This window comes from Rattus norvegicus, chromosome 1 (assembly GCF_021556685.1).
Source record: "Rattus norvegicus strain SHRSP/BbbUtx chromosome 1, alternate assembly SHRSP_T2T, whole genome shotgun sequence".
Lineage (NCBI taxonomy): Eukaryota > Metazoa > Chordata > Mammalia > Rodentia > Muridae > Rattus > Rattus norvegicus.
This window is the reverse complement of record NC_141534.1, coordinates 254,481,830-254,507,661: the sequence shown is the minus strand read 5'-3', so window position 1 is coordinate 254,507,661 and position 25,832 is coordinate 254,481,830. Positions and strand designations below refer to the sequence as shown.

The window sequence follows — 25,832 nt, the reverse complement described above, 5'->3', positions numbered from 1 at the left end:
ATAGCTCTCATGTCTAAAAAGCCTTCTGTTTTACAAAAAGAGATATCACATGCAAATTATTTAGCCTAGTACCTGGCACGCAGTAAATTCTTAGTGATTACATCCTTTTAGCTAAAGGATTTTTCCCCTCACATGGGTCACAGTTACCAACAACAACAACAACAGCACGACCAACAATAGCAACACCACCAACGACAAAGTAACTCTTCTGTCTCCGTCAGTAATTCTTCCTCACCTCTACCCCGGATATCAGCTGTCCACATCCTCTCTGTCATGGCGGTTTGTACATGTTTGGAGAATTACCAAAATTGGAGGATAAAAGAGAAACCAGCCCCATAGGAAGAACACAACCAACCAGACCCCTAGAGCGCCCAGGGGCTAAACCACCATCCCAAGAGAACACACGGAGGGACCTATGGCTCCATCCGCATGTGTAGCAGAGGATGGCCTTGTCGGGCATCAGTGGAAGGAGAGGCCCTTGGTCCTGTCAAGGCTCGATGCCCCAGTGTAGGGGAATGGAAGGGTGGGGAGGCCGGAGGGAGTGGGTGGGTGGGTGAGGGAGCACCCTCATAGAAGCAAGGGGGTGTTGAATAGCGGATTTCTGAAGAGGAAACTGGGAAATGAGGTAACATTTAAAATATAAACAAAAAGTGCCATTAAAAAAAAAAAAAAGGACACTTGCCTAGCAAGCGCAAGGCCCTGAGTTCAGTCTCCAGCTCCGAAAAAAAAAGAAAAGAAAAAAAAAGGACAAACCAGGAGACTGCACACTGTGCCTTTTGTTCAACTGGCACTAATTCTTCACTCTGAAGAGCTGTATTGTACACTTGGTGTGGACTGGGTGGAGGACAGGAAGCATGTCCCCTATCCACTTGTCTCTTGTAGCCTTCTGGGAGAAACAGGCAACCGAGAGAGAACAGGTAACTGCGGAAAAGAGGGTGCAGAAATCGGGAGATGGAAAACGGGCGATCTCTGTGGGGAGCTGCCTTTTAAGGTGAACCCTAAGAGAGGAGATGGGCCAGCTTTGGGGAGCAGCAGGAGGAAGTAGAATGAAATCTACAGGGCAGAGTCAGCCAGTCAAGTAGGCGGCTGCAAAGTGGGCGGGGCCAGACCAGACCCAATGAAACCCACAGCAGCAGCAGCTCGCACACTTTCCTCGCCCAACAGAAGCAACAAGCAGGAAGAAAATCCTGTCTTGGCCATTGGTATCAGAAATCAAATCCACCATGGCAGAGATGGCGTGGCGGCGTGGCGGCATGGCTAAGTTTTGACCACATTTTGGTGGGTCAGAAAGCAGAAAATAAGACCAGAAGGAGATCCTGTTTAATCATCAAAGCCCCACCCTCACTTCCACCAACCACGCCTCCTGTCCAAAAGGTTCCACAGCGCCCCCTAAGAAAACTCCACCTGCTGGGGGCCAAGGGTTTGAGAACTCGGGTCTGTGAGGAACACATCAGACTCAAACCACAGCATCCACCCAAGAGGTTCAAGGAGGTAGCTGGCACGCTCTGACTTATGTGTTAAAAAGATGCTTCTGACTCATAAAAGAGATTAGATCAGTGAGGCGAACGAGGAAAACAGAGAAAGGAGGCACCCCAGAGATGGTGGCAGTCAGTCGGGGAGGGAAGAAAAGAATAACGCTGAGGTATTTTTAGAGGTAGATATGACAAGAAGGGCTGATGGATTAGATGGGAAAACGAAGGGGAGGGGAGGCTGAGGCCGATGCCAAGCTCCCGGGTTTAGTGCTTGGGTGCCTACTTGGGGGAGGGAGAAATGGCGCAATCAATAGTTCCATTTCGGACATGCTCCGTCTCGGGCGCATGAGGGGAGATGTCAGGTAGGCCGTCGGATATATGAGTCGGAGCCTGGGCTAGAAATATAAATTTAGGGGTTGTCAGTCATGAGAATGGATATGACCAACTAGGAAACAGAGAGAGAGAGAAGACAACAGAACCAAGGCCCGACCTGGGGACTCCAGCAGTCCGAAGGTAAAAATAGGAAAAGGAACCCAGCAGTGTGGGAAAAGGAGAGGAAGCCGGAGAGGGAAGAAAGTAAGGCAGGGCGTTGTAAAGCCTGGTGAATAGGCTGTCCTACAGGAGAGTGGAGGACAGTTGGGGGTTGCCACAGTGCCACTGGTTTCCAAGAGGCTAAACTCCATAAGGGCAGACAGGGCCTCCCTCAATCTGGCCACATTAGAGCCACCAAGGACAGCAACCAGAGCGACTTTTTGAACCAAGGTTAGATGGGAAAAGGAAATGCATGATGGGAAAGCTGAGACCACTTATAAAGACAACTCTTTTGAGAAATAGATAAAGAAGTCCACCTACCTAACCAGAGTAGCATGTTTGGGTATGAGAAGTAGTAGCATGTTTAAACACTAACTACTTGATCACCGGGGAGCAAAAGGTCACGCCTTGGGCTTGTTGTGATTTTTTTTTTTTAATGATAAGAGCTTACAATTGTGTAACTATTCACAGTTTACCAAGTGTTGTCACACATACTCTCACACGCCTCACGGCGGTCCTTCAAGGTGTGAGCAGCACCGAGCTACAGATGAGGAAGCTGAAAACTTAGAGGAGAAGAGTGACAAGCTCAAGCCACCGTCAGGATGCACCCCAAGACTGTGCTAGTATAACCATGGCTGGCACGCTCTTTGATATTACACAGCACAGCTATCTTTCAAGAACGTGGGGCCCCGCCCGGTTTCCTGGCTCCATTTAACTGTGCTTTCAAAGCCCCATGGGCTTCTACAAACACCCAATGTTCCCCAGCAAGTGTCAGAGAAGAGAAGCACAGAACCTCTGTTTTGCCCAGGCTCCTCAGAGCGGCACTGATACCACAGAGGGACTGTGGATGAGTCACATCACCTCTGTACTCTAGTGTTCACATCTATAAAATGGGGTCATGAATAGGGCCAGTGTCCCAGGCATATCACGATGAAGTGGGATTTAAAAGTGCTTGGCACACATTCTCATTTACACACACACATACACACACAAACACGTGCACTCATACACAGACACACATGCATACTTACACATGCACGCTCACACAGGCATGTACATGTATGCTCACTTACACGCACATATATATACTCACAGACACACATGCATGTGTGTGCACATGCACACACTCACATATACATGTATACACACGTGCATGCACACACATGCATATACACATGCGTGCACATAGAGACACATTTGCACACATGTTCACACACATTCACATACACTCACACAGACACATGCTTACACGTGCACACACACACTCCTTGATCTTCGTCATCTTCTTTACTACCCCTCCCCATTCATCCCCCCAGTCCCCTCCCTCTCCTCCTCTTACCCATCCTTTCTTATCCTGACCCTCCCTCTCCACTCCTCGCCCCCTCATCCTTCACCACCCACCCTCCCCCCTGCATCCACACATACCATCCCTTCCCTTCTTACCCTCCACTTCTCACTCCTTCACTTTTCATCCTTCACCCTTCACCCTCCCATCGCTACCCCTCACGCCTTCCATCCCCACCCACCCCTCCACCCCTTCTCCCCTAAGCCCTTCTTGGGGTCTGTGTATGAGTACCTGCCATAGAGTGCTCGAAGCATAGCACACGCAGAGAGACACACATCCTTTTGGACTCCGGCAGTGTGCACTTAATGAGAGAAGGGATGTGGTACAGACTCACCTCTGCCCTCTCGAGAGCTCGCCAAGGCAAGACACTGCAGGATACCCGGAAGAGAGAAGGTCACATCTAGTCTAGCACGTGGGGCTGACTTCACACAGGATGGATCCAGGAGGGTGGGAGAATGTTCCCCATGGAGCAGGGGGCTGCAGCTGAACAAAGACACAGGTGCAGCCGGAAAGGGCAGTACATCTTCAGGGGCTGGTGAGGAAGCAGGCTGTAACAACAGCTCCCTGGAGACGAAGGGTGGGGGTTTTCCTGGGGGCAGCCTGGGACAGCAGATGTTAGTGCTGTAGGGCTAGCCAAGGGAGAACTGATGGAGGGAAGGCTGGCCTCTGGGGCAGTGCCCTGACTTGGCTGTGCCTTGAGAGTTTTCAGACCCCCACACAAAACAGAATTTATGTCTCTAATCCCTGATGAGATGTGACCAGAGTGTCAGACCTCCTCCCATGTCCCATGTAAGTTTGGAGAGCCCCTTGACATGTGCTAATTGTGTAGCCACTCAAGGCTGACCCAGCCTGTCTACTTCACCCACAATCTCCATAGGAAACACCCTGAGACTAGCACCCCATAATCTTCCAAGAAGAGATGATCAAGGGCCACTTCATAGGGACAAGAATCGTTTGCCCACCCCAGTCACTCAGATTCAGGATAAAAGGTCTAGTCTCCAACATGTGGGGAAGCCATGTTTCCTCCCCTCCTGTTGGGAGCTGGCCCCAGAGCATGGCAAACATCTGCATTACCCAAGAGGTAGGGGATGAAATGGGTATCAATGCTGGGCATTAGGTGGGGACTCCCCCACCACATCATGGGGGGACACTGGCTTTACCCATCTTTTACCCCTGGACCCATAGCACTTCCAGGCTGTCCCACTCAGCCTGGGGACCCCTTGCTCACCAGATTCTGGAAGATGAAGGGTATGGTGGAAATCATCTACTTGGAATCATTCTGGTTGAATGTGAAAGGGCAGGCTCGAATGCTCTTCCCACGGCCACACTCGTGAGAGAGCAGGCTTGGATGCTTGCCCCACAGCCACACTCAGGTCTCCTTGTTTAGTCCAGTTTCCACCTCACCGAAGAGAACAGCAGAGTCTAGAGCCCAAGGCCACAGCCCTAAGTACAGCAGAGTTAGGGCCTCCATGGAGCAGAGGATCGGAAAGCACTTCGCAAACTTTGTCAAGTGCTGTTAAAATGTCCGGTTCTTGTAGCCTCCACCACTTACGTTCCTCAGAGCTGCTACTTTGGGGAAGCCAAATATGCACAGGACTGAGCAGTGATGTCTCAGCCAGCATGGAAAGAACATAGAATTCCTGCCCTGAAGGGAGAAGCCCAGGTTGTGTGACCTTGGACCTCACTTGGCCTCTCCAACTCTTGGTTGCTCTTTCAGAAATATGCCCTACCTTTTCCTTTCTGTGTTGTGTGGGGGCTTGAGCAAGACACTGAATGACAGTGTGCTCTCTTAGTGAGGCCAGCACCCAGTGAACACATGGTCTGAGAAGACAGATGTAGTCCGATGGAAGAGGTGAGGGCCTGGGGTTTTCAGGACTAGTATTTTACACTAAAAGTCACATCCATCCCCTGGGGCCAGAGCCAGCTGCTGACAGGGCTAGAACTCGTGTTCTGTCTCTGCCGCCGCGTGTCTCTAAAGGTAACACTCCGTCCTTGATGCTCAGCTCTCAGACACACTTCGTCAAGGTGTCTAAGGCGCACCCTCCCATCACCCAGTGCTGACTCGGCCCCCGTGAGCTCCATCTCCCCTTTCACTCTGTGGGTACCAGAAGGCTCTTGGCCAGCCACCAGCATCCCCTGAACTTCTCCAGCTTCTGGTGACAAGGGAGAGGGCTAGGTTGGATCTATTTCAGGACTAAGGCGAGGTTTCTCCCAAAGACCTACAAGAACTGATTGTCCTCCCTGGGTCATCTAAGCCAGCTCATGGTGGATGCACCACCCAGCTGGAAACACAAGCTAGCCGGCAGTCTCTGGTGAATGGGGGCATGAGGGTTTCTCTGGCAGGCTGCAGTTCTGGGGTGGGAGGCATCATACTTGGCTGTGCTGCCTGGAAGAACCTTGGATACCCTCAACTTCCCCCAGGTGGAAGAGGGGTGGGAAAGCAGCGACCATGGGACACTCGAGCCCACAGGACTCAGAGATTTCATTCAGTAAAGATTTAGTGAGCACCTACTATATGTCGGGTGCTGTGCTAGGTTGTAGAGCACAGCAAGAAGAGAAGGTTCTATTCTCACAGAGCCAACGTTCCAGTGGAGAGAGCAGGGAAAGACGAGCCAAAACACAGAGACTGCTAGAGCTGTGAGGCTGCATGGGGAACTCGGAGGAAGAGTGGTTAGAGATACAGATGCAGGGAGTACGGTCAGTGAGGGCTTGAAGAACATGGGGGCGGGGGGATGGGGAAAGCCAGACGTATGACTGTCTAGACCAGCATCCCACCTAGAGGGCACAGCAAGTGCAAAGTCCCTCATGTAGAGACAAACCTGGGGCTTCCATGTGATAAGGAGGGTTGCGTGGGTTCAGGAGAGACAGGCATGAGTGAAGGGCAGCTTCAACTTCATCCCAACTCCCTAAGAAAAGTATCCAGCCCGGTAACCCTCAACCCCGAGAGGGGTCGTCTCTCATCTCACGCATGATCTGGCGTTTCCTCCTAGCAGACTCTCAGGGATAACTCACACGGGGTGCGGATTGTGGGTAGGAGGTCCCAGGAGAGCAGCAGAGAGGTGCCTGGGCACAGGCACTGACACCTCATCCCGTTTTCCCTCCCCAGGGAGTTACACTCAGCTCCTCTGAGCTGCAGTTTCTCTGAGGGACCTCATCTGTTTCTCCCTTGCGAAGCGAATTTCTAGCCGCATAGCTTGTTGTTTTTTTTAAGTTAATGAAGTCATAGGTGGGAAAATGCCGTTTACCGTGAAATGGACAAGGTAAAAGTCAAGGAGGTTTTCCTTCAGCCAGGCCCTCAGTTGGGGCTGCCCGCTCCCCTTGACCAGCCCACTCCTTGAATTGTGTTCTGCATGGCTCTGATCCACTTCTCTCTAACCTCAGTTTCTTTCAGACCCAGGACTTCCTGAGGCAAAGCTCCTTCCTGTGTATGCCACGGGCCAACTTCCTCAAGTGCAACGGACTCTGAGCTGGGTGGACTCACCATCGAAACCTTCTCTTTGTTCCTTCTCAGGTACAATGGCCCCAACCTGGTCCTGAAGTACAACCGAGCCCAGAGTCGGCTGGTGAACATCGCAGTGGATGAGCGCAGCTCACCCTACTATGCTCTGAGAGATCGGCAAGGGAATGCCATTGGGGTCACAGCCTGTGACATCGATGGGGATGGCCGTGAGGAGATCTACTTTCTCAACACCAATAACGCCTTCTCAGGTGAGGGTCGGGTTGTCAGTTCTCTTCCTGCCCCAGATACCTCTTCCCTTCACTGACAGCCCTTTCTCAGCCAGTCCCCTCTGCCTCCAAGACCTCCTGTGCTGGACAGAGACCCCAGGATGACCCTTCATCTCCTGGGGGAGGGAGGATGGAGTTTGGATTTTCATCCTCGGGACCCTGAACTGGGACACCGGGGCATGAAAAAGAACCTTCTCCCTCAGACCGAACATCATTTTCTCCCTTGGCCTGAGGTGTCTTCCTCCCCTTCTCTCCCCCTGCTCCCCTCCTCCCGCCCTCCCCTCCTGCCATTCCACCACCCCTGTGTGGCCCTTCAGCTCATGTGAATCACTCCTGGAATCAACAGATGTCCCTGGACTATTCCCATGCTCTCCTAGGCTATTCTCAGCACTTTGGAGACCTTCTAGAATTTGCCTCCTCAGCTTTTAGCCCAGTGCAAGGATTCCTCCCACAGATTCCTGTGTGCCAGGCAGAGACTCTGGGTATCAGGGCGGTGGTGGGCACAGGACTCTGAGGAAGGCTGACCTTGGAGTTCTTGGTGCTTCCTCCAGCTCTTCTCATGCCGCCACGTGCATCCCTGTTAAGTGAGTGTCTACATAAATGCGTTCCGACTATTCCGGTCAGGACATGAGCCTGCTATTCCTAACTACCAGCTCCTGGGTTTACCAGGTACAGATGGCCCAGAGACCACACTGGGTAGCCAGGAGACTGATGTCCACCAGGCTAATGGTGACTAATATAAAGAACACCTTCTGTGTGCCAGGCCCTGGCTCCCAACCCTCAGTGCTTTCTCTCAGGCAGCCTCCCAGCAGTCTTGTTAGGAAGGAATTAGCAGTCTAACATTGCATTGAAGAAACTAGGGTGTTAAGAAGTTAGCTGACTCACCCAAACCCAGCAGAGTATCCCAACCATGGCGCCCCCTAGACGTTGGCTGTGCTCAGGACACTTCCAGATAATAGCCAGCTCTTGGTCTAATCTGTGGTTTGGATTTCCACAAACCAATGCTGCCCCGAGCTCTCCAAGGTCCAGGAGGCTAACAAGTGCCTGACTGTGGGACCCCGCCCCCCAACACTCCCCACCAACACCCACAGGCTTTCCACTGCCAGTGGTAATCCAGCATCCCACCCAGGCTGCTCCTGGAGTTTGAGATCAGCCAGTTGCATGAATGAGAGGGGGGAAAGGTTGGGGCCCCACGCCAGGGGCAGGGGTGGGCAGGCTGGCTGGCTGCAAGCCAGTCTTGTGCCGCCAAGAAACAATGAGCCACAGCCCTGAGTGGTGTTTTATGGGTTTTCATCTCATCTTGCCACCGAGTGAGGCCTGAGAGATGGTAATTATCCCAACACAAATATCAGGGCATGATTGCCCAGCTGGATTTACTGCCCTCTCTCCACCAAGCCGAGATTGGATTAGGACGAGATTAATTGATGGGCTGATCAACTCTTTAATGTGGGGCAAGGTCAGAAAAGAAGCAGAGTCGAGGATGCCTGCAGAAGGGACAGGTCCCCAGGAAGGCCCTGGAATGCCAGGAAGCAGGACGGGGGACAACTGTCCTGATTGCGCTCTTCAGGCAAGATGCCAGAGTAAGGGACCGCTTCCCCCAGACAACGCACTGAGAGGGGACCTGAGGGCAGTCTCTGAGGCAGCAGCCCCCCTCGTGCATGTTCTTAGAGTAGTCATTGTGAATCCCAGAGCAAAGGTTCCGTAGAGGGTTATTGGGGGGGGGTGAGGTGGTAGAAGACTTCCGCCTGAGCTGCAACAATCAGGTTAGAAGGCTGAATAGGATAGGAACCCATTACCAGGCTGTTGACACTTAACTCTCAAGGCCACACTGCAGCCCAAGAAAGACTGTGATTCACTACCCAGGAATCATCCCAAGTCTGTGGTCGGCCAAACAATGAGTAGTCCCCGTTGATGTTCTTACTTTTTGGACAAATTGCTAGTGAACACCTACTATGTGTCAACACTGTTCTAAGCACTGGGGATCCCTCCATGCTTTTCCCAGGACAGCCTATAGTTTCTCTCACCATCTGGCGTCCTCTCCTAGTCCCTGGTCTCTAAGCCCCACAACTAAGCTCTCTAAAGGCTCCCGCAACCAGGTTTGGGATGTTAACACTAAAGTGCCTAGAAGCGCCTGAGATCCTACAATATATTCTGGGAGTCAGTCCACCCAAACTTTTCTGGGTGACCCCAGGCAAGAGAAAAGGTCACTGTGTGATTCCAAGTGGCCCTAGCCAGGTCGTTACTATCCCAAGAGCTTAATTAAAATTGACTAAATAAGTCTCAGGAAGAAACAGAGAGCGAGTCCCTGCCCAAGCAGAAGAAAGCCAAGAGAGATGTCACAACACCACAGCCCAAAAGATCTGGCTCTAGGAGACTGATCCGGCAGTCTCAGCCTCGTGTACCCCTCCTGATGACCTTCTGTGGGTTTGAGGGATGTCTGTGGGTTTGAGTTAATTTTGTAGTTGAGTGATCCATTGATTCATCAACATGGGGTGGGCATAGAACAGGGACATTTGTGTCATGTCAGCACTTCCTTGGTCCAGCCCAGACAGCACTCAGCCGTTGCTACCCTGCCCTCTGTGAAGATCCTGAGAGCTTCTTCGAGAGCCTAAGCCAGCCACTGTAGTCACGTGGCCTTTTGGGGTGTTGACAGCGTCTCTCCCCCAGCCCCCAGTGAGATGTTAACACTAAAGTACCTGGCAATATCCTCTGGGAGTCAGTCTTTGCAAACTTGTGGGTGACCTTAGACAAGCTTTTGACCCCTCTGTCTTGACTCATCAATAGAACATGAACAATGCAGACTTCATAAAGTCTCCTCCCTCCAGTGGCACTGCAGACCATTTTCAAGGTCTTTAGGTTACCTGCAACCCTTTCCCGGCATAGCCAAATGACTGTGCTAACCTTTCCCCCTTTCTCCACTTACTACACCTTTGCCTGAAGTTCAAACTTGCTGCTCCTCAGGCCTGAAATGCTTTTCGCAGAGCTCACTCTTCAAGTAAGGCCCCCCCAAGAGGCACCTTATCTTAAATTATGCCCTTACTTCTTTTTTTTTCTTTTTTTTTTTTTTTCGGAGCTGGGGATCGAACCCAGGGCCTTGTGCTTGCTAGGCAAGCGCTCTACCGCTGAGCTAAATCCCCAACCCCTATGCCCTTACTTCTTTAACTAGCTTATTGTCCTCGTACCTCTTACCTGAGTCTGGGAGTGGGTTATATGCTAGCTCTGTCCAGTTCTCATACGTTGTCTAGCTCAGCATTGTACTCCAGAACTCAGAGAGGTGCCTGTCAACTTGGTGTCAAATACGGACTCTTGTGTGAAGAGTTGGGTTAAAGGGTGAAAAGAACGTAGTGGTTTGCACCTGCATTTGCTAAATACGCCCTGACAGCACAGGGTGATTCAGTGGCCACAGAAGGCCAGCACCTCCACAGGTGCCCTGAGAGGGAGGTAATAGGCTCCATTCCGGCAGCAAAAGGGCTAGGTGCAGGGGGAGACTGTCATTTGAGAGTTGAAAGTGGGCTTGGGGCAAGGCTTGAGAATTGGAGAGAGAACGGAAGAGAACTAACCAGTCTGAAGAAAGCCAGGTCCTGGAAGCCTACCTGTGCTGAACTGTTCTGGGAAAAGACAAACCAGGGTTTCTGTGGGAACATGCACCAGACAGGAGGGGACAAGAGACTGCTAGGGCCTCCCTCCGCATCTGTGAGCCTGGGACCCCTTAACTTTTAGGCAGATCCATCCTCTGGAATTCCTACCCTGACACACCTGTCCCTGTCACCACCTGCCCCTGACTGGTGTGTGGTAGTGGGTGGGTCAGCACCAACTGTGAACGCAGCACTCACTCTCTTTGTACCCACTCAGTTAAAAAGATGAGCAGTGGACTGGCATGTGCAAGAAGACACCATTGCAGTCCGTGGTCTGGGTGGCTTTCCCTGGAGGTTCCCACGACCACACTAACTCTCTATGACTCTTCTTTGGAGAGTTCACAGCTGTGCTTTTGGGTGTGTCTTGCCTTTCTTTTGAGGGCCTCTGTTTTAGCCCTGTGCTTAAAGCTATATTAAAATATCTATTAACTGCCCCCCTCCCAGCTCTGCTTCACAGACCTCCCCATCTTGCATGCACACAGCGGGTCCTGATCTCAATTCTGCTGTTTGCATTTTAAATATGCTCTGGATATTACTTCACAACAACACACAGAAGGACCCTGCATTCTTTTATGGCTGTATAGTACTCCCACGTATAGATACGCCATTAATTAAATCACTTCTCGATGGGCAAACACTGGTATTGCTTGCATGCAATTCAGGGGGAAGATCAGAAGTTCAGGGCCATCCTTAGCTACATAGTGAATGTAGGGGATAGCCTGGGTTATATGAAACCGTGTTTTCTTTTCTTTTTCTCCTTACAAAGAATGCCACTCAGTGAATGAGCTCATATAACCCCCTGCTTTCCATGATTGCGTGGATATTTTTAAGATAAACTGACAGAAACAGAGTGACCGTGTCAAGGGAATACACACATGAGTACCAGGCTGCCCTCCCTGGGGGCCGCACTTGCCTCGCTGTTTGGGTGTCTGATGCGCAAACACTTGCCAAAGGCTCACTAACAACATTTCATCAACTCTGTTTTCCGTATTTGCCAATCTGATAGGAAAAAATTGATTTCCAAGAGCAGTTTTAATTTTCATTTTTCTTAAATGAGTGAGGCCGGGAATATTTTTATATATTTGACTCTCTTGTCTATGCCTAGCTTTTGCCCATTTTTTTCCCTATTGACTATTGGTCTTTTTTTCTTATTGATTTGGAACACCTCTTTATAAATTAGGAAAATTAGCCCTTTGTCTGAAATACACGTCGTGGTTGGTTTTCCCTGGCTTGTCATTTTTCTTCCGGCCTCGCTCCTAGTGGGTTTTGTAAGATGAGAAACTTTGGTTTTTACAAACTCGGATTTCTAACTCCTCCTTTAGAGCTTCTGGGCTGTGTCACACCTAAGGAGACACTCCGTGTTCTGCAGGGACACTCGTAACCTCCCAGAGAGGAAATGAGGTGTCAGTCACCGTGCTAGAGAGAGAGAGGATCTGGGCAGCCTGCTCTGCCTACACAGCAGATGGGCCATCTGCTCTCTGGAGATGCACCTCTTGCCCAGTTCCTCCTTCAGCCAGGCTGGCTCCAGCTGCAACCAGAGGCCCTGTGCCTCACTACCCATAGTGTGATGCCTGTGCTAGAAGCTTTGGAATTCACTAGACACTCAGAAAAAAAATCAAGCTTTACACAGCGCCTGCTAGCCCGGTACCCACATTGCTGTCTGGAGCTTCCTGTGCCCTGTCAAGTCTGAGATGTGCTTTAATGCACGCCATCTTATTTATTTCTGAAACCCCACCCTTTTCTCAGGCCCTGCAATGGATTCTCGGGTCTCTGCATCCCCGGTCTACTTCCCTTTAGATGCAGAGTCCTGGTCCTCAGCTGCCCGAGCTTAGCTTCTTTGGAAGACGAGCTTAGAAGCTGCACTCCCCATATAGCCTGTGTTGTGCCCCGCCCCATGCGACCATGAGCAGCATGCCCGAAGAGAGACCACCAAAGCAGCACCATAGAGTGTGGGAAAGCTAGTTGTTGTGACACGTGTCTATGCTTTCAGCCCTGAGGAGCCAGGGGGAAGATCAGGAGTTCAGGGTCATCCTTAGCTACATAGTGAATGTAGGGGATAGCCTGGGTTGTATGAGACCGTGTTTTCAAATACAAGGATTGGGCAGTGGGGAGATGAATCAGTAAAGTGCTACTGAGTTCGCTCTTCAGAACTCACATCCATAAGTCAGGTGCAGATGTCACATGCTTGTAATCCCAACTCCGGGACGGTAGAGACAAGTAAATCCCAGTGGTTCACTGGCAGCCAGCCTGCCCTACTAGGCATGCTCTAGGCCAGTAAGAGACCCTGTCTCAAGAGGAAAACAAAGCAAGAACAAGGGGGACAACTCCTGAGGAATGACACCCAATGTTGTACACACACACACACAGAGTTGTCCTTTGACCAGCACCCACACATGCATGCACACATGCACGAAAGCACAGGTAGGAGTACAGGGTCCCAGAGTTCACCACTTTGGTCTTAGCTAAGGACCCAGAGCTTCTCCCACTAGCCTTGTAACACCGGCCGAGAAGGCTTTGCCACATCATGCCAGTTTGGAGCTGGGCGTTGCCATCTGACAGTATCTGTGCAACTTCACATAGAGGAGTGGATACCTGAACCACGGTTTATCTAGGTGGCACGAGTTTTCTTGGGGAGATTCTGGAGGAAGCTAAGGACGATGGTGGGGGAGCACTGGTGGGGGAGCACCAGCAGGGGAGCACTAGCAGGGGAGCATTAGTGGGGGAGCACTGGCAGGGAGCTGGCAGAGTTTACCTCTTCACTCTGGGATAGAGGGAGGGAGAAGAGGGCAGGTATTCCACCAGAGACCATGTGAGTCTGAGTCCATTCTTTTCAAATACAGCCTTTGTCTGGACTAGTTCTTTCTCCCCTGGGGCCATCACTGCTCTGCTGGCTCTCCATTGACTGAGTCTTGTGAGGCATTTGAAACTTAATGTCACAGTTGCCTCCTGGGATGTGGTTTGTTGAGGACTGGCCTGGTCATGCCCTATAATTCCCTGGAGGAAGGGGAAGCACTGGACAGAGAGGCTCTTGTTGTTTGCGGGATTTATCCTGTGTCCGGGCATCATTGGAAGCACTTTACAGACACTAACTAACCTACTCTCATAATAGCCCTGATGGAGAGGCAGCCGTTCCCATTACCCCATTTCGTAGCTAAGAGAGAAGGATAAGTAGGTGACTCCCCACGATCACCCCACAAATGGATGCTGCTGGCTGTCACAAAGCCACTCAGCTGTTTGGTGGTAACCTCCGTGCCTAAAAGTTCCCAGACTCACCTCTGTAACGCTGACCCACGGAGCCCCCCTCCCCTGCCCAGTGGCATCCTTTTCCTGGGCCCCCATTCTTTCAGTCTTTCTCCAGAGCCTCGGGAGAGCCTCTTTCCACTTCCCACCCTGCTGACAGCCCCTCCTCTTTCTGAGCTCTGGCCCACTTTAGTGTGGGACCCTGGACCAAAACAAAGTGCAGCTACAAGGAGCCAGGAGGTGAGGCCCACCTCAGCACTGACTTGGGCCAGGGGCCAATGCTGGGTGTTTATTGCCTGTGCCATCGACCTGCACAGCTCGCTGTTTATCTGTCTTCCTGACACACCTAATTACCCAGGTTGCAGCTGCCAGCGCATTTGCTCTTCCTAAATCACAGGCTCCCAACCCTCCTGTCGCCCAGGCCTCTGGGCCTCTGCCTACAGAGGGGCCGCCATTGATTTTGCCGTTCCCGTTTATGATCTACAAGGCTCCACATCGCTGTTGCACATTTTACCTTAATTAGTTTATTCTTCTGGGCACCTCCGGTGAGCCCAGAAGGCATAGTACCAGCGAGAGGGATAGACCCGAATTCTTTGGCTACCGAAGCCCCGCTCAGACTTCAGCACCCTAGACAGCGACTAGCGAAGCCAGAGACCGTTTAACTCTTGGACAGCCTCCAAAGGAGGGCTCCACCGCGAAGGACATCTGGGAAAGGCTGCGCTCAGTAAAATTAAGCAGACAATTTGTTGCAATCTTTTCAAATTTTTAATAATTTGATAACTATTGAGAGGCCTAGAAAATTGGGCTGGTATGCAATCTTTCCCAAGCTTGGAGGGTCATGGAATTCTCATCCAGGCTACTCACTCACAGGAACCAGGGTTCGACCTGACCAGGCTTTGGTGGGCCGTATTTGATATCATTTCAGGACATGGGTAGGAAAGTTAAGGGAGCCCCAATGTGAATGCGACAGACAAGGGATACTCTCTGCTGGGGAAGGCTGGAGCTCTGCGGGGACTGTCTTAAGAAGCCCCCAGGGATCTGCGAGCAACAACAGGCCGGCTACCACCTCACACAGCCATAGTGATGGCACCTTACAGCACAAGTCACTTTCCACAGATCTGAATCAAGAACACTTCAGAAGCCTCCAGCACTCTTTCTTTTAAGTTTGTGGGAAATTCACTACATAACAAAACCTGTCCTGGTCTGATGTGTGAGTTATTTATAAGCTTTATTTATCCCACTGAGTGTGAATATTCATGTTTCATTGCAGAATTATTAATGTGTTTAATTATGGGGTGCCGCCCCCAGTCCCTGCTGGGGGTGTTATATAATCAACACTGTTCGTGCCATGCTACCTTCTTAGAAGATGAAGAAACATCGAGGTCTTTAAACACATTAGGCCCCTAGGGATTTCAGCCGAGGGGCTCTGTCCCTGCAGGGATGATGCAAAGCTGTCACCCTGCTCTCTCGCCCTGTCTGACCTGTGACCGAGCTGTGTGTGCGTGTTCTCACAGTTGCCACGGTCACACCATGAGCAAGGACAGCCATTGCGTGTCATTCTCGGATAAGCAAAGTGAAGCTGGAGAAGGATTAAGAACTTAACACCACCTCCGACTATACACACACCCGTGTGTGTACACGCACATTCGGACACGCACACACACATGCACACACACAGAAACACATAGATACCACACACACACCACATCGGCCCTCCCAAGGCAGAGCATCTTTAGACCTGTATCTGTGACTCCTCAGAAACTTCCACCTCCACGACCGCAGTCAGTCTCCCTGCTCCTCACACGGTGTTCTTCTGAGTGAGCCACCTGGTGGGTTGTGCACACGATGCTGCCGCCGCTGCACACATCCCACATGCGTGCACACTCCCATCACACATCCTCGACAAACACTTGTGTATGTTCTTGCACACCCACTCTCAGTCTCCCACCAGTGCACACTTGCCCCCCCCCATGGATTCTCCCACACTTGGCTACGTGCATTCTCACGCTCACACTGGCACATCCATCCCGGACGCTCCGACTTTCACACTCAGCACCCACTCGTTCTCCCCCATTCATTCTCGCTTGCACACCTCAGCCCTGCACATGGGTCCATTCTTACGCCATGGTCACACTCACTCTAGCACACTTGCATTCGAGGCCACACTCTCAGAATCACGGACTGTGAACTGGGGATCTGGCGTCTGGCGAGTGAGTGTTCAGGAGAGGGAAGTAATCCCCACCTAATAAGAGCTACCCTTGGGGGACACTGCGATGAGCAGTTTCCAGCCTCTCAGCTGTTGCTCAGAACAAACTTGAATGTGGCTACTGTCGTCCCCACGTACAGATAAGAAAACTGAATCTCGGTTGCAACCTGCCCACAGTCCAGAATCTAGGTCTAATGGAGACTGGGACTCTTGTTCAGCCTATAGGCTGTCTCCCTCAGCCTGAGCCTCTCTTCTGGGAACAGCTCAAGTCAAATCCTCAGCTGGAAACAGAAAAGAGCTTGGCCTGCAGAGCGCCTCCCCGCCTTTAACCACCCGACACCTTCGGCCCCAGCCTCCTTATAGCAAATGTCAAGGGACAGAACCAGAGACTCCCTGTGTCCTGTCCACTGCCCTCCAGCCATCCTTGCCTCCTCTCCCCAGGTGTGGCCACGTACACAGACAAGTTGTTCAAATTTCGAAATAACCGGTGGGAAGACATCCTGAGTGATGACATCAACGTGGCCCGTGGAGTGGCCAGCCTCTTTGCAGGACGCTCAGTGGCCTGCGTGGACAGAACGGTAAGTGCCGGGGCCCATGAGGACCTGGGAGGAAGCAGAGGGTCCAAGGCTGTCCCACCTCGGACACTACGTCACTCACATCGTTCTCTTGTGCATCCTCCCAGTGACCTTCGTCAAGGGGTAAGAGTTATCATCCTCATGAATACTGTATTCTGGGGGGAAGGCTGGCACTCTCCTTAGAGCAGCGGCTTAACTGGGGAACCAAAACAAGATCAGTAGCGTGTCTAAGACATGAAGCAAAGTCTAGTACTAAATGGGGTGCTCATTCATTCATTCATTCATTCAATTAAATGCTTCAGTGAGCTGGGCATTGAGTCACATGACGCTGTACATATTTTTATAATACCGAAGATGGGGCAGGGGAGCTCGAAGGTAGTCAAGGCGGGGTTACCTGAATGTTCTAGAACCATAGTTCATCAATGGTTCCACCGATACCTTCCTCCTACTTCCTACCCAGCGGCGTCCAACCCAGAACATGGGCAAGCATGGCTGCTCTCTGTGCCTGTAGCTGGGTCCCAGCAGCCCTACCACAGACAGAGACCTCTGAGGAAGTGATTTGTCTACCCTGTCACCTGCTCCCCTGCCACCCACCTGCTTGGCTCTGTAATCACGGCAGCAGCGGGGGCACAGCACTGCCCCGCACCACAGTTGTGGGGCTGAAGGGGTGGGCTCCAAGAGATGGCACAGAGGGATTGGGGATTCAGCGTGAATGTTCGCAGCAGGGGCCTCCAGGCCTAAGGAGAAGGCAGGTGCCAGGTATAAATATTTATTTCTTAACAAGCTGGTGCTGGGAAGAGAAGCCAAGCTGGGCTGTGAAGCCACATTTAGCCCTGACCTGAATCCATGCCACCTGGACTCCTGCCTGGTGGGAGGGGACAGTGAGGCCGGTCTGAACAGCCTTGGGATGTGAAGGGCCATAGGAGTCAGGTCTGGTCACAGCTGGGGATCTTGTCCACACTCCTCCTGTTCCCCACCTCCCTCGTCCTAACCTCCCACGCTGGTCGAAGAAGGAAGGATGTTCTCCCAGAACTGGAGGGAGGAGCTGGAAGTTCATCACAGAGATGCACTCTATGTCCTTGAAAGGTCATCCGCACACTGGCATTTACCCACGGGACAAAAGCACTGTGGGGAAGGCAGAAGGGAGAGGGCGTGGCCCCTCTGCACAGTGGGCGGTGCTCGGAAGCTCTGCTCCCAGCCTGGCCTCACTGCACCGTCTGAGGCCTTGGAGAACTGGAAGAGGCCTTTCAGTGGGTCACCACCAGGGAAACAGGTGCTTTCTGAGTCCCGCTACTACCTTGTCCATTCGTGTGTCCTACGAATTGTACGGATTGAGCTGGGAGGCCAAGGGCAGTGCAGAGACTAGAAGACAGGAATGCGGTGTGGCCTAGAAAACACAAAAAGCAATGGAAAAGGACAAAAGGCAAAAACAGCCGGCCCTTGCGCAGCCAACCATGCACCGGAGCCCACGCCACAGGCCCCTTCTTTCTGAATCCTCACAATAAGCCCATGGGGTACAAGCTACCATTATCACCTTTTACAGATATGGAAATTAAGGCTCGAAGCAATTAAACAACTTGACCTTGGTCACAGAATAAATGCAGGCACAGCTGGGAATTGAACTCTGTCTGCCTGAGAGCAGAGCTCACCCCTCTTCACTGCCCTGCTATGCTGGCTCTGGGTACATGATAATAGACAGGCTTTCCTGAAGCCCCTCCCCCTTCAAGCCATCTTCACTTACCCCCACAACCCCCACCTAGGGGTGCTTGGGCTTGCTGGTTACTGGTTCTCAGAGTGTGGACCCCAGACTATTGTTGGCACAAACACTGTTAGGAGTGACGATTCAGAGGCTATGGGGATGACTGCTAGCTGCACAAGCATAAGGACCTGAGTTCAAATCCCAAGATGCCATGTGAAAAGTCAGGTGTGGTTCTGCAAGTGCTTGTGATTCTGGTGTTGTGGGGGTTAGAGACAGGAGGATCACTCAGCTTGTGGACCACCAGCCAAGTTCCAGCTTCAGTAAGAAACCGTGTCTCAGGAGAATATGGTGGTCCATGTAGAGTGAGACACCATGAACAGGCCCTGCCTGCTGTATCCCCCGGACCAGCTGAATCAGGAATAAAATCAGGGATAAAACTGGTCACAGTTCGACTCCTGGGGACCAGCAAGGGTTATGATGTGCTGAGGTGAGCGTGTCCCTGCCCAGCCACACGTCCCTTATGCCCTGCTTCAAATGGAGAGCAGCTCCTGCCCTCAGCTCCAGCTGACCCATCACTCACTCACCTTCCGAGATCGAGCTCAAAGCTGATCCCTTACAAGAAGCGTTCCCTGGTCAATAACGATTATGCCTCGTGTTTATATAGCATTTTTATCTTCCCAGAGGCCTTTCGCATACGTTGTCTCATTCTAGCGTCTCAGACCCTGCTAGGAAGCAGGGGCCTGCCAGGAAGCAGGGTGGTCCCCATTCAGGACGGGCAGGAGGCAGCCTGCAGACCTTGATGAATGTGCCCAGAGCTAAAGAGTGATTCGGGGGGCTGGGGGATTTAGCTCAGTGGTAGAGCGCTTACCTAGGAAGCGCAAGGCCCTGGGTTCGGTCCCCAGCTCCGAAAAAAAGAACCAAAAAAAAAAAAAAAAAAAAAAAAAAAGAGTGATTCGGGGCCTGAGGCTAGACCAGGACTAGGCTAGTAGCCTCTGACCGGTGCTTTTCAGGGACTAGAGTCACTAGTCAGCAGCAGCAGCAGCATGCTCTGGGAATCTGTTTCCCTCTTCCATTTCTTGGTTGTACTGGGCTTTGAACCGAGGGCCTCCTTCATGCTAGGCAATAACTGTGCCCCCTGAGCTGTAGCCTCAGCAGCACCCGAGAGTCCGTTAGAGATGCACACACCACAGGCCCATTCCGGATCCTTTGAAACAGAAGCTGTAGGAACTGGGCCCAGAGTCTGTGCTTAACAAGTCCTCCAGGTGATTCTGCTAGCTCTAGACTCCGCATCTGGAAACACCTCTGCACCTTCCTCTAGACCCGGAGCTCCAGAAACACCTCCTGAAACTGCCTCACCGCCTTAGAATTACTGTGGTCAAGTTCACATGTGAGTTTCTGCAATCTCCTATGGCTATAATAAGTCTGTGTTTATCTGCTTCGTCACCCTGATGGATTAAAGTAAGGATCTGGGTATAACTGAATTATATAAATCTCCCGATTTGTGGCAGAGTGCACTTCAGCCCATGTGGATTTAATTGTCCATTTGCTGATGAGCTTGCTAAGCAGGGGTGGAGTAAGGGATGGCTCAGCCTGGGGCACCTTCCCCTTTGGCCCTCTTTTTTCTTCTTCATCTAATCACACACACACACACACACACACACACACACACACACACATCCAGCACCTGGGGTGGGTAAGAATGAGAACCTTCCAAAGTTTTCCTCTATTGAGAAACCGATGGGTCATAAAGCATCCCAAATTTCAGTGTGCCTAAGTGTCCTATGGGGTCTTATTAAAATATAGATTCTTGCAAGCAGGTCTGAGGTGGGCCCTGGGGATCTTTAGTTCTAATACTGGCTCCCAGATGGCATCAGGGTGCCTCTCCAGGGGCCACGTTGAGCAGTGGGAGTTATAAAGTCCCTGATACCCGGGTTGAGATTCATTATCCCAAAGAGAAGAGGCAGCGAGGTCTTCAGCAACAGCCTCCCAGTCTCCAACTCCATCCCCTAACACTTCCTGCCTCGTGTCTTACCTTCTGGTGACACCAAACCAGCCATGCTTTCCGAGAACCCACCATTTCCCTGTCTCTGCCCAGAAGGTTCTTCCCCTCCACTTCGCTGGCTCGGACTCCTCTTAGAAAACCTTCCCTAAAGTTGGGATAGCGAGGTGCCTGCCTCCAGGCTGCCAGCCAGAAACCCTGCATCTTGCATCCACCATGCACTTGGGTGGTTTTGACACCTCTGTGTCCCCCAGAAACTCAAAGTGTCTTTCCCTGTCACCCACACTCGAGTGTCTCTGGATCAACTCCCCCGGCCCCAGAGAAAATGATCCTAAGAAGGTATGGAGTGAGGACCCTGGCCGTCCTGACTGAGATGCCGCAGGATAAGAGAACAAGGCAGACAGAAGTCAGTGAGGATGACAGCATCCCCTTGTTACCTCAAGCTCAGCTCATTCTCTTTCCACTCCGTCTGTCCTTCCACTCTAGACTCTAAGCCATCTGAGGACAGGATCTGTGGGTTCAAAATTTATCGAGGAACACCGTGTAGTCGGTGAGAGCTGGAGAAATGCCTTCTGGACAGACGTGATGAGGAGATAATAGGAAGAGCTGGAAACAGATTTAGAAACTGTGTGTATCTCCTGGGAAGAAGGAAGCATCCACTGGAGAAATAACACCATCATAATAACGGGCATAAAGGAATCTTATCTGTCGGGTTTGGACTTCCAAGAATGGCTACTGAAGGAAAAGCCAGCGCCCAGGGCTTCTCTGAGATTCAAAGGAAAAAGAGAGAGAGAGAGAGACAGTATTATAAAGGCCAAAACAGTGAAATATCTCCTCTTGGTAATATGGGATGGGAGTGGAAGGCGGACAGAAGACCCTGAGAGTGTGTACCTTTCCTGAGAGGAGGAGAGGGAGCAGGCTCAGGAATTTGCTTGTCATCTTGGCTGGAGTGGGCTTGAATGGGAGCGAGAGAGACGGAGAATAATAGGAACTGGTAGATCAATCAATCAGCAAATATTTATTGAGCAGCTACCCTGGCTGGCAGCTGGAGCGAGCTCAGCTGGAGGGAGGCACATTAGAAAATTGTCTATAAAAAGGTGGTTGTGGGGGAGAGGGAGAGATGTGTTCTTCTGGAACAGGGTGGAACAAGCAGGGCTGCTTTGTTGTCTGGCTTGGGAGGGGGGCGTCATTCGCATGCAGCCTTTGTGATGAACACCTCTCGGGGTTGTAGCTGCACAGACTTCAGCCCACTGATAAAGCTGTGATCCCTGGGGTGGGGACAACTTCTGGGGAAGCCAGGACTAACATGGGGCTTCTCACCCTCCTCCTCCCCTTCTTCCTCAGGGCTCCGGACGATATTCTATCTACATAGCGAACTATGCCTATGGTGATGTGGGGCCTGATGCCCTCATCGAAATGGACCCTGAGGCCAGTGACCTGTCCCGGGGGATCCTAGCACTCAGGGACGTGGCTGCTGAGGCTGGGGTCAGCAAGTACACAGGTATGCCGAGTTTATGGAGGCTGCTAGTAGAAGGGCTGGGGCTGGGATTCAGGGTCCCACAGAGCTGTGTCTAATCCATCAGCAACCAGGAGGACAGAGAATGTTAATAATCCCTGAGCAGGGAGGAAGACATCTTCCCTTCCCACCATGTATGCTGCCCCTCCAAGGGGAGGTGAGATCCCTGGCAAGCATGAGCTTGGTGGGTGTGGGGACAGGCATAAAGTGAAAGGAAAAGAACGCCATGTCATCCTGTCCCAGGAACCTCTTGCCCCCTCCCCTGCTGTAACCCCAGTGATGGTGAGTGAGCAGATTGCGTTTGAGAAATCTGACAGATCACAGGAGCTGAGATTTAAAGCTTTCTTTATTGCCCAACAGCAGATGAAATTATTTACTTACACATAAGCGGCCAGGAATTGAGCGCTAAGTCCCTAAGCTCCGGCTGGGTCCCGTCTCGGATAACTGAGCTCAAAGAATTGTGTTCTTGTTCCAAACCCTCTCCCGCACTTTTTTATGGAAGGTGCGCTCCCCCCTCAACTTTCTGGATGAGGGACCTATTGTCAGAGCCTCTGACAGGAGCTCTTTCTAGGGAAGGCTGTTTTTCTAATTCCAGCAGGGCTGCTGACTAAACTCTGATAATCTGCCAATAGGCTGTTGATGGCACAGCCATCCAGTTCCTGTTCTGAGTGCCAAAAATCAGGAAGCCAGGCCTGTGCATAACAACTTGGTCTTGTTCACACCCGCCTTGCAGTTGGGGATGTAGAAATTCTCCTGTTAGCTAGCCTTCCCCATGCATCTGCTCCAAGTTATACCACGGACACTACCAAAAGCGTTCGCCAGCCTGCACTCAAGGTTTGGAATTGGAAAGTGGTGGGGGAGGGGTGGGAGTGGGGGGACATGTGGCCATCTCCCTTCCTCCAGACACTTGACTGGTAGCAAATCTCTGAGTTCCATGCAGGAAAGGTTGTCCTGGCCTGCTAGGAGTTGATGGTGCCCTTACCGAGCCAACTTGCCACCTCCATGAAAGACAGAGATTGATGCTGTCCTATCTGACAAAGTTTGTGGGGACGAATGACTAGACAATAAAATGGTTTGCATGGCTCAAGCCCCATCAACGTGCCTGAGAGCCCTGGGCATAAACGTGCTGCGGAGAGGCTGAGTGTCAGTAATAAACCATGTTTCCCTGGGAAGAGGAATAAACATGAGGTGCTTCAGCCCAGATTGGTACAGTCAATTTTTCTGAGTAAGCTCCCAGTTCTGTGTACTGGGCTGGCTTGGCAATTAAGTGCCTTGATCTTGCAGGAGAGGGAGGGGTGTGGGCTGGGGGATGAAACACTTGAAAATGAGAGATGGAAGGGAGGCAAGGACAGGGAGAGTGCATTACACGCGGAATGGAAGAATTCAGGAGGCTGGAGCATGAAGGGGCATTGTTCACGCTGGCTGGGCTGGCACAGAACCCAGGAGGGAGAGGGGGAGGCACAAGCAAAGACAGCTGAGGAGCAGAGATGCGATGGGAGCCCCGGCCAACTGTGCCGGCCGTGCCGGAAGGATAGGGCAACCCAAGGCCGGGGCAGCAGCTTCTGTGGAGGGATGGAGGAGGCCGGGGCAGCTGGCATGCCCAGAGGACACGTAAGAGCAGTTCTGCAGACTTCCAGAAGCTATTTGGCTGGCAAGAACCAATTTGGCCCACCAAGTTACTGTTCTGTCTGCCCGCCTTCCCCAGCCCCCCAACATTATCCCGCAACCCCCACTTGTCACTCGGTTAATGACACATGGACATCTGGCTGGAAAATGGCCCCCAAGTGCTCCCTTGAGCCCTAGGAATGAACCCCAAATGTAAGGGCCACTATGCTGTGCCCAGCCCGATGGCTGAGACTCTGGGCAGGTGGCCAGTGTTCGTCGCCAGGACAGTGCAAGGGGTCTGGGAAGCCAGGAGGGATGAGCAAGGCCTAAGCAGACTGAAGGGAAGCAAGCAGTGGCCAGATGCGCTTCAGGGAACTGAGGCTTCTGAAGCTAAGCTGCACGGCTCTGTTTTTCCCGGGCAGCCATGAGGACTGTGTGGGAGGACTTCCCATTTACCAAGAGGGTCCAAAATAGGTCCAAAGAGCAGAAAGGACTCGCACAAGGTCACCTGGGAGACTTGTAGAAAGCCAGCACTTGGGGGCTTATCTCCTGATGCTTAAACCAGCCATAACCAGCTGACCTTTCTGATGACCTCCAACTGGAGCCTGCTACTCCCAGCTGGTAAAGGGAAGGCCTCTCACCCTCTGGGTATGCATTGGCAGACAGCCCTGAACTGTGTACCCAGGTTGTCAGGCCAAAGCAGCTGTCTGGCCTGGGGTGCTCAGGACAGCAGGCTTCGGTGGCAGGGGCTGGGGGGGAGGCAATGGCACGCAAACCATGCACAAGTTGTTAGATGTGCAGAACGGGGGAGGGGATATCTCTCCAGACACTATTGATTCTGGCATCCATTGCCACTGTGCTGGGTCACAGTGCCATCTAGTGGCTGAAATGCCTGCTCTCAGGGGACTGGGCCCCTGGAGGGCATCAGAACCTGAGCTGCTAGTCCCACCTGGGCACTAGAGCCTGCTGTCCCTTGCTGTGTCTCCCTGAACACTCCAAGGCCTCTTCAACTACCAGAGACCTCTGGGAGCCAGGCAATGCTGGGAGCTGAGATGTGTGGGAACCGTGAGAAGTGAGTTCCATCCTTCAGAGGGTTTGGCATAGGAGAGAAAGAGAGCAGTAGTCCTGTGGCATATCTCCAGGCACCTTGACCCAGCCAACTAACAGAGAAGCTAAAGGAAGCAGGCTGCCATTTGCAGACCCTGCCTGGACCGTGCCAGCTCGTGTGGACAGCCCTAGAAGACAGTGACCTCTCCCGGCACAGATTCTACCTTCAGTGTTTCAGAGAATATCACGGGGGATACCTAGTCCATGGCCTGGCCCTGTGGCTCTGACAGAGTGGCACCAGGGTCCCCTGCTGGGCATCTCCTGGGACATCAAGGATGGAGCTGAGAGGGCCAGCCCACCTGTCATGGAGTCTCTGTCTCCCCCCTAGGACACCATGGAGGCATCTTTCTTCCTTCCCTAAATGGAGTCCAGCTTTCTGTCATCCTTCCCTCTTCCCATGGCCTCCCCCAGGCTCGACCCTTTCCCCGGGACCTCTCTGCACTGAGCCCTCACCCTTTGAGGGAGCATCTGCCCAGGCTGCAAGGTGGTGATTAAAGAAGACTTTAAGGGAATTTGGAAAGAAAATGGAGGTGGATTTATGATGTTGGGTGGAGAGTTCTGCTGTTGGCTGGGAGCAGTGTGGAACAAAGTGGAGGGCAGATCTGATTTATAGGAAGTCATTATTGGAAGAGACGGAGAGGCCCAAAGCCCAGCTGAGCCCTTCTGGCACAGCCATCAGTAGCATGGCTGGTGTCTGCCGGGTGGGGGCTGAGGAGCCTCCCAGGCTCCCAGGTGGGTGTCGCCATCTAGCAGTAGCTCAGCCCACTCTAGGAGCTAGAACCAGAGAGGCCGGATGACGGGTACCTCCGCCAGGTTCAGAAACCCTGGGAGGGTCCCCAGAGGGGTTCCCAAAGTTCAGGATTCGCAAGAACCATTTCCCAGGGGTGTCAGGTGCATTTGGTGATTGTCACAGTGGTCTGTCGTGGTTCTGAAGCGAGTAGATGTTTGATAGGCTAACACTTTGCTTTTTTACACGAATTTTCCCCAGCAGTCTCAAGAGACTGTAAAGAGATGAAGCTAGTGGCTTTACCCCAAGGTGGCAGTACGGTCTCCTCCCTGTTGAGAGGGGACCTGAGCTAAGGTGTTAAGAGGAGCAAGCTGAGGGGACAGCGTGCAGGTTTGAGCTGGTACCCTAACACCTCACAACCGTGACTGCTCCTCTGAAGGCCTCGGGTT

At 52.1% G+C, this 25,832-nt stretch overlaps 1 protein-coding gene across 1 annotated transcript in view; it reads left to right on the top strand.

The window, feature by feature from the left end:
* Positions 1-25,832, top strand: part of Crtac1 (cartilage acidic protein 1) — a 141,712-nt gene that overhangs the window by 86,171 nt on the left and 29,709 nt on the right. Inside the window, 3 exon segments of the mRNA NM_134401.2 lie at positions 6,860-7,056; positions 16,597-16,733; positions 21,773-21,929. Coding sequence (NP_599228.2) covers positions 6,860-7,056; positions 16,597-16,733; positions 21,773-21,929 — 491 coding nt within the window.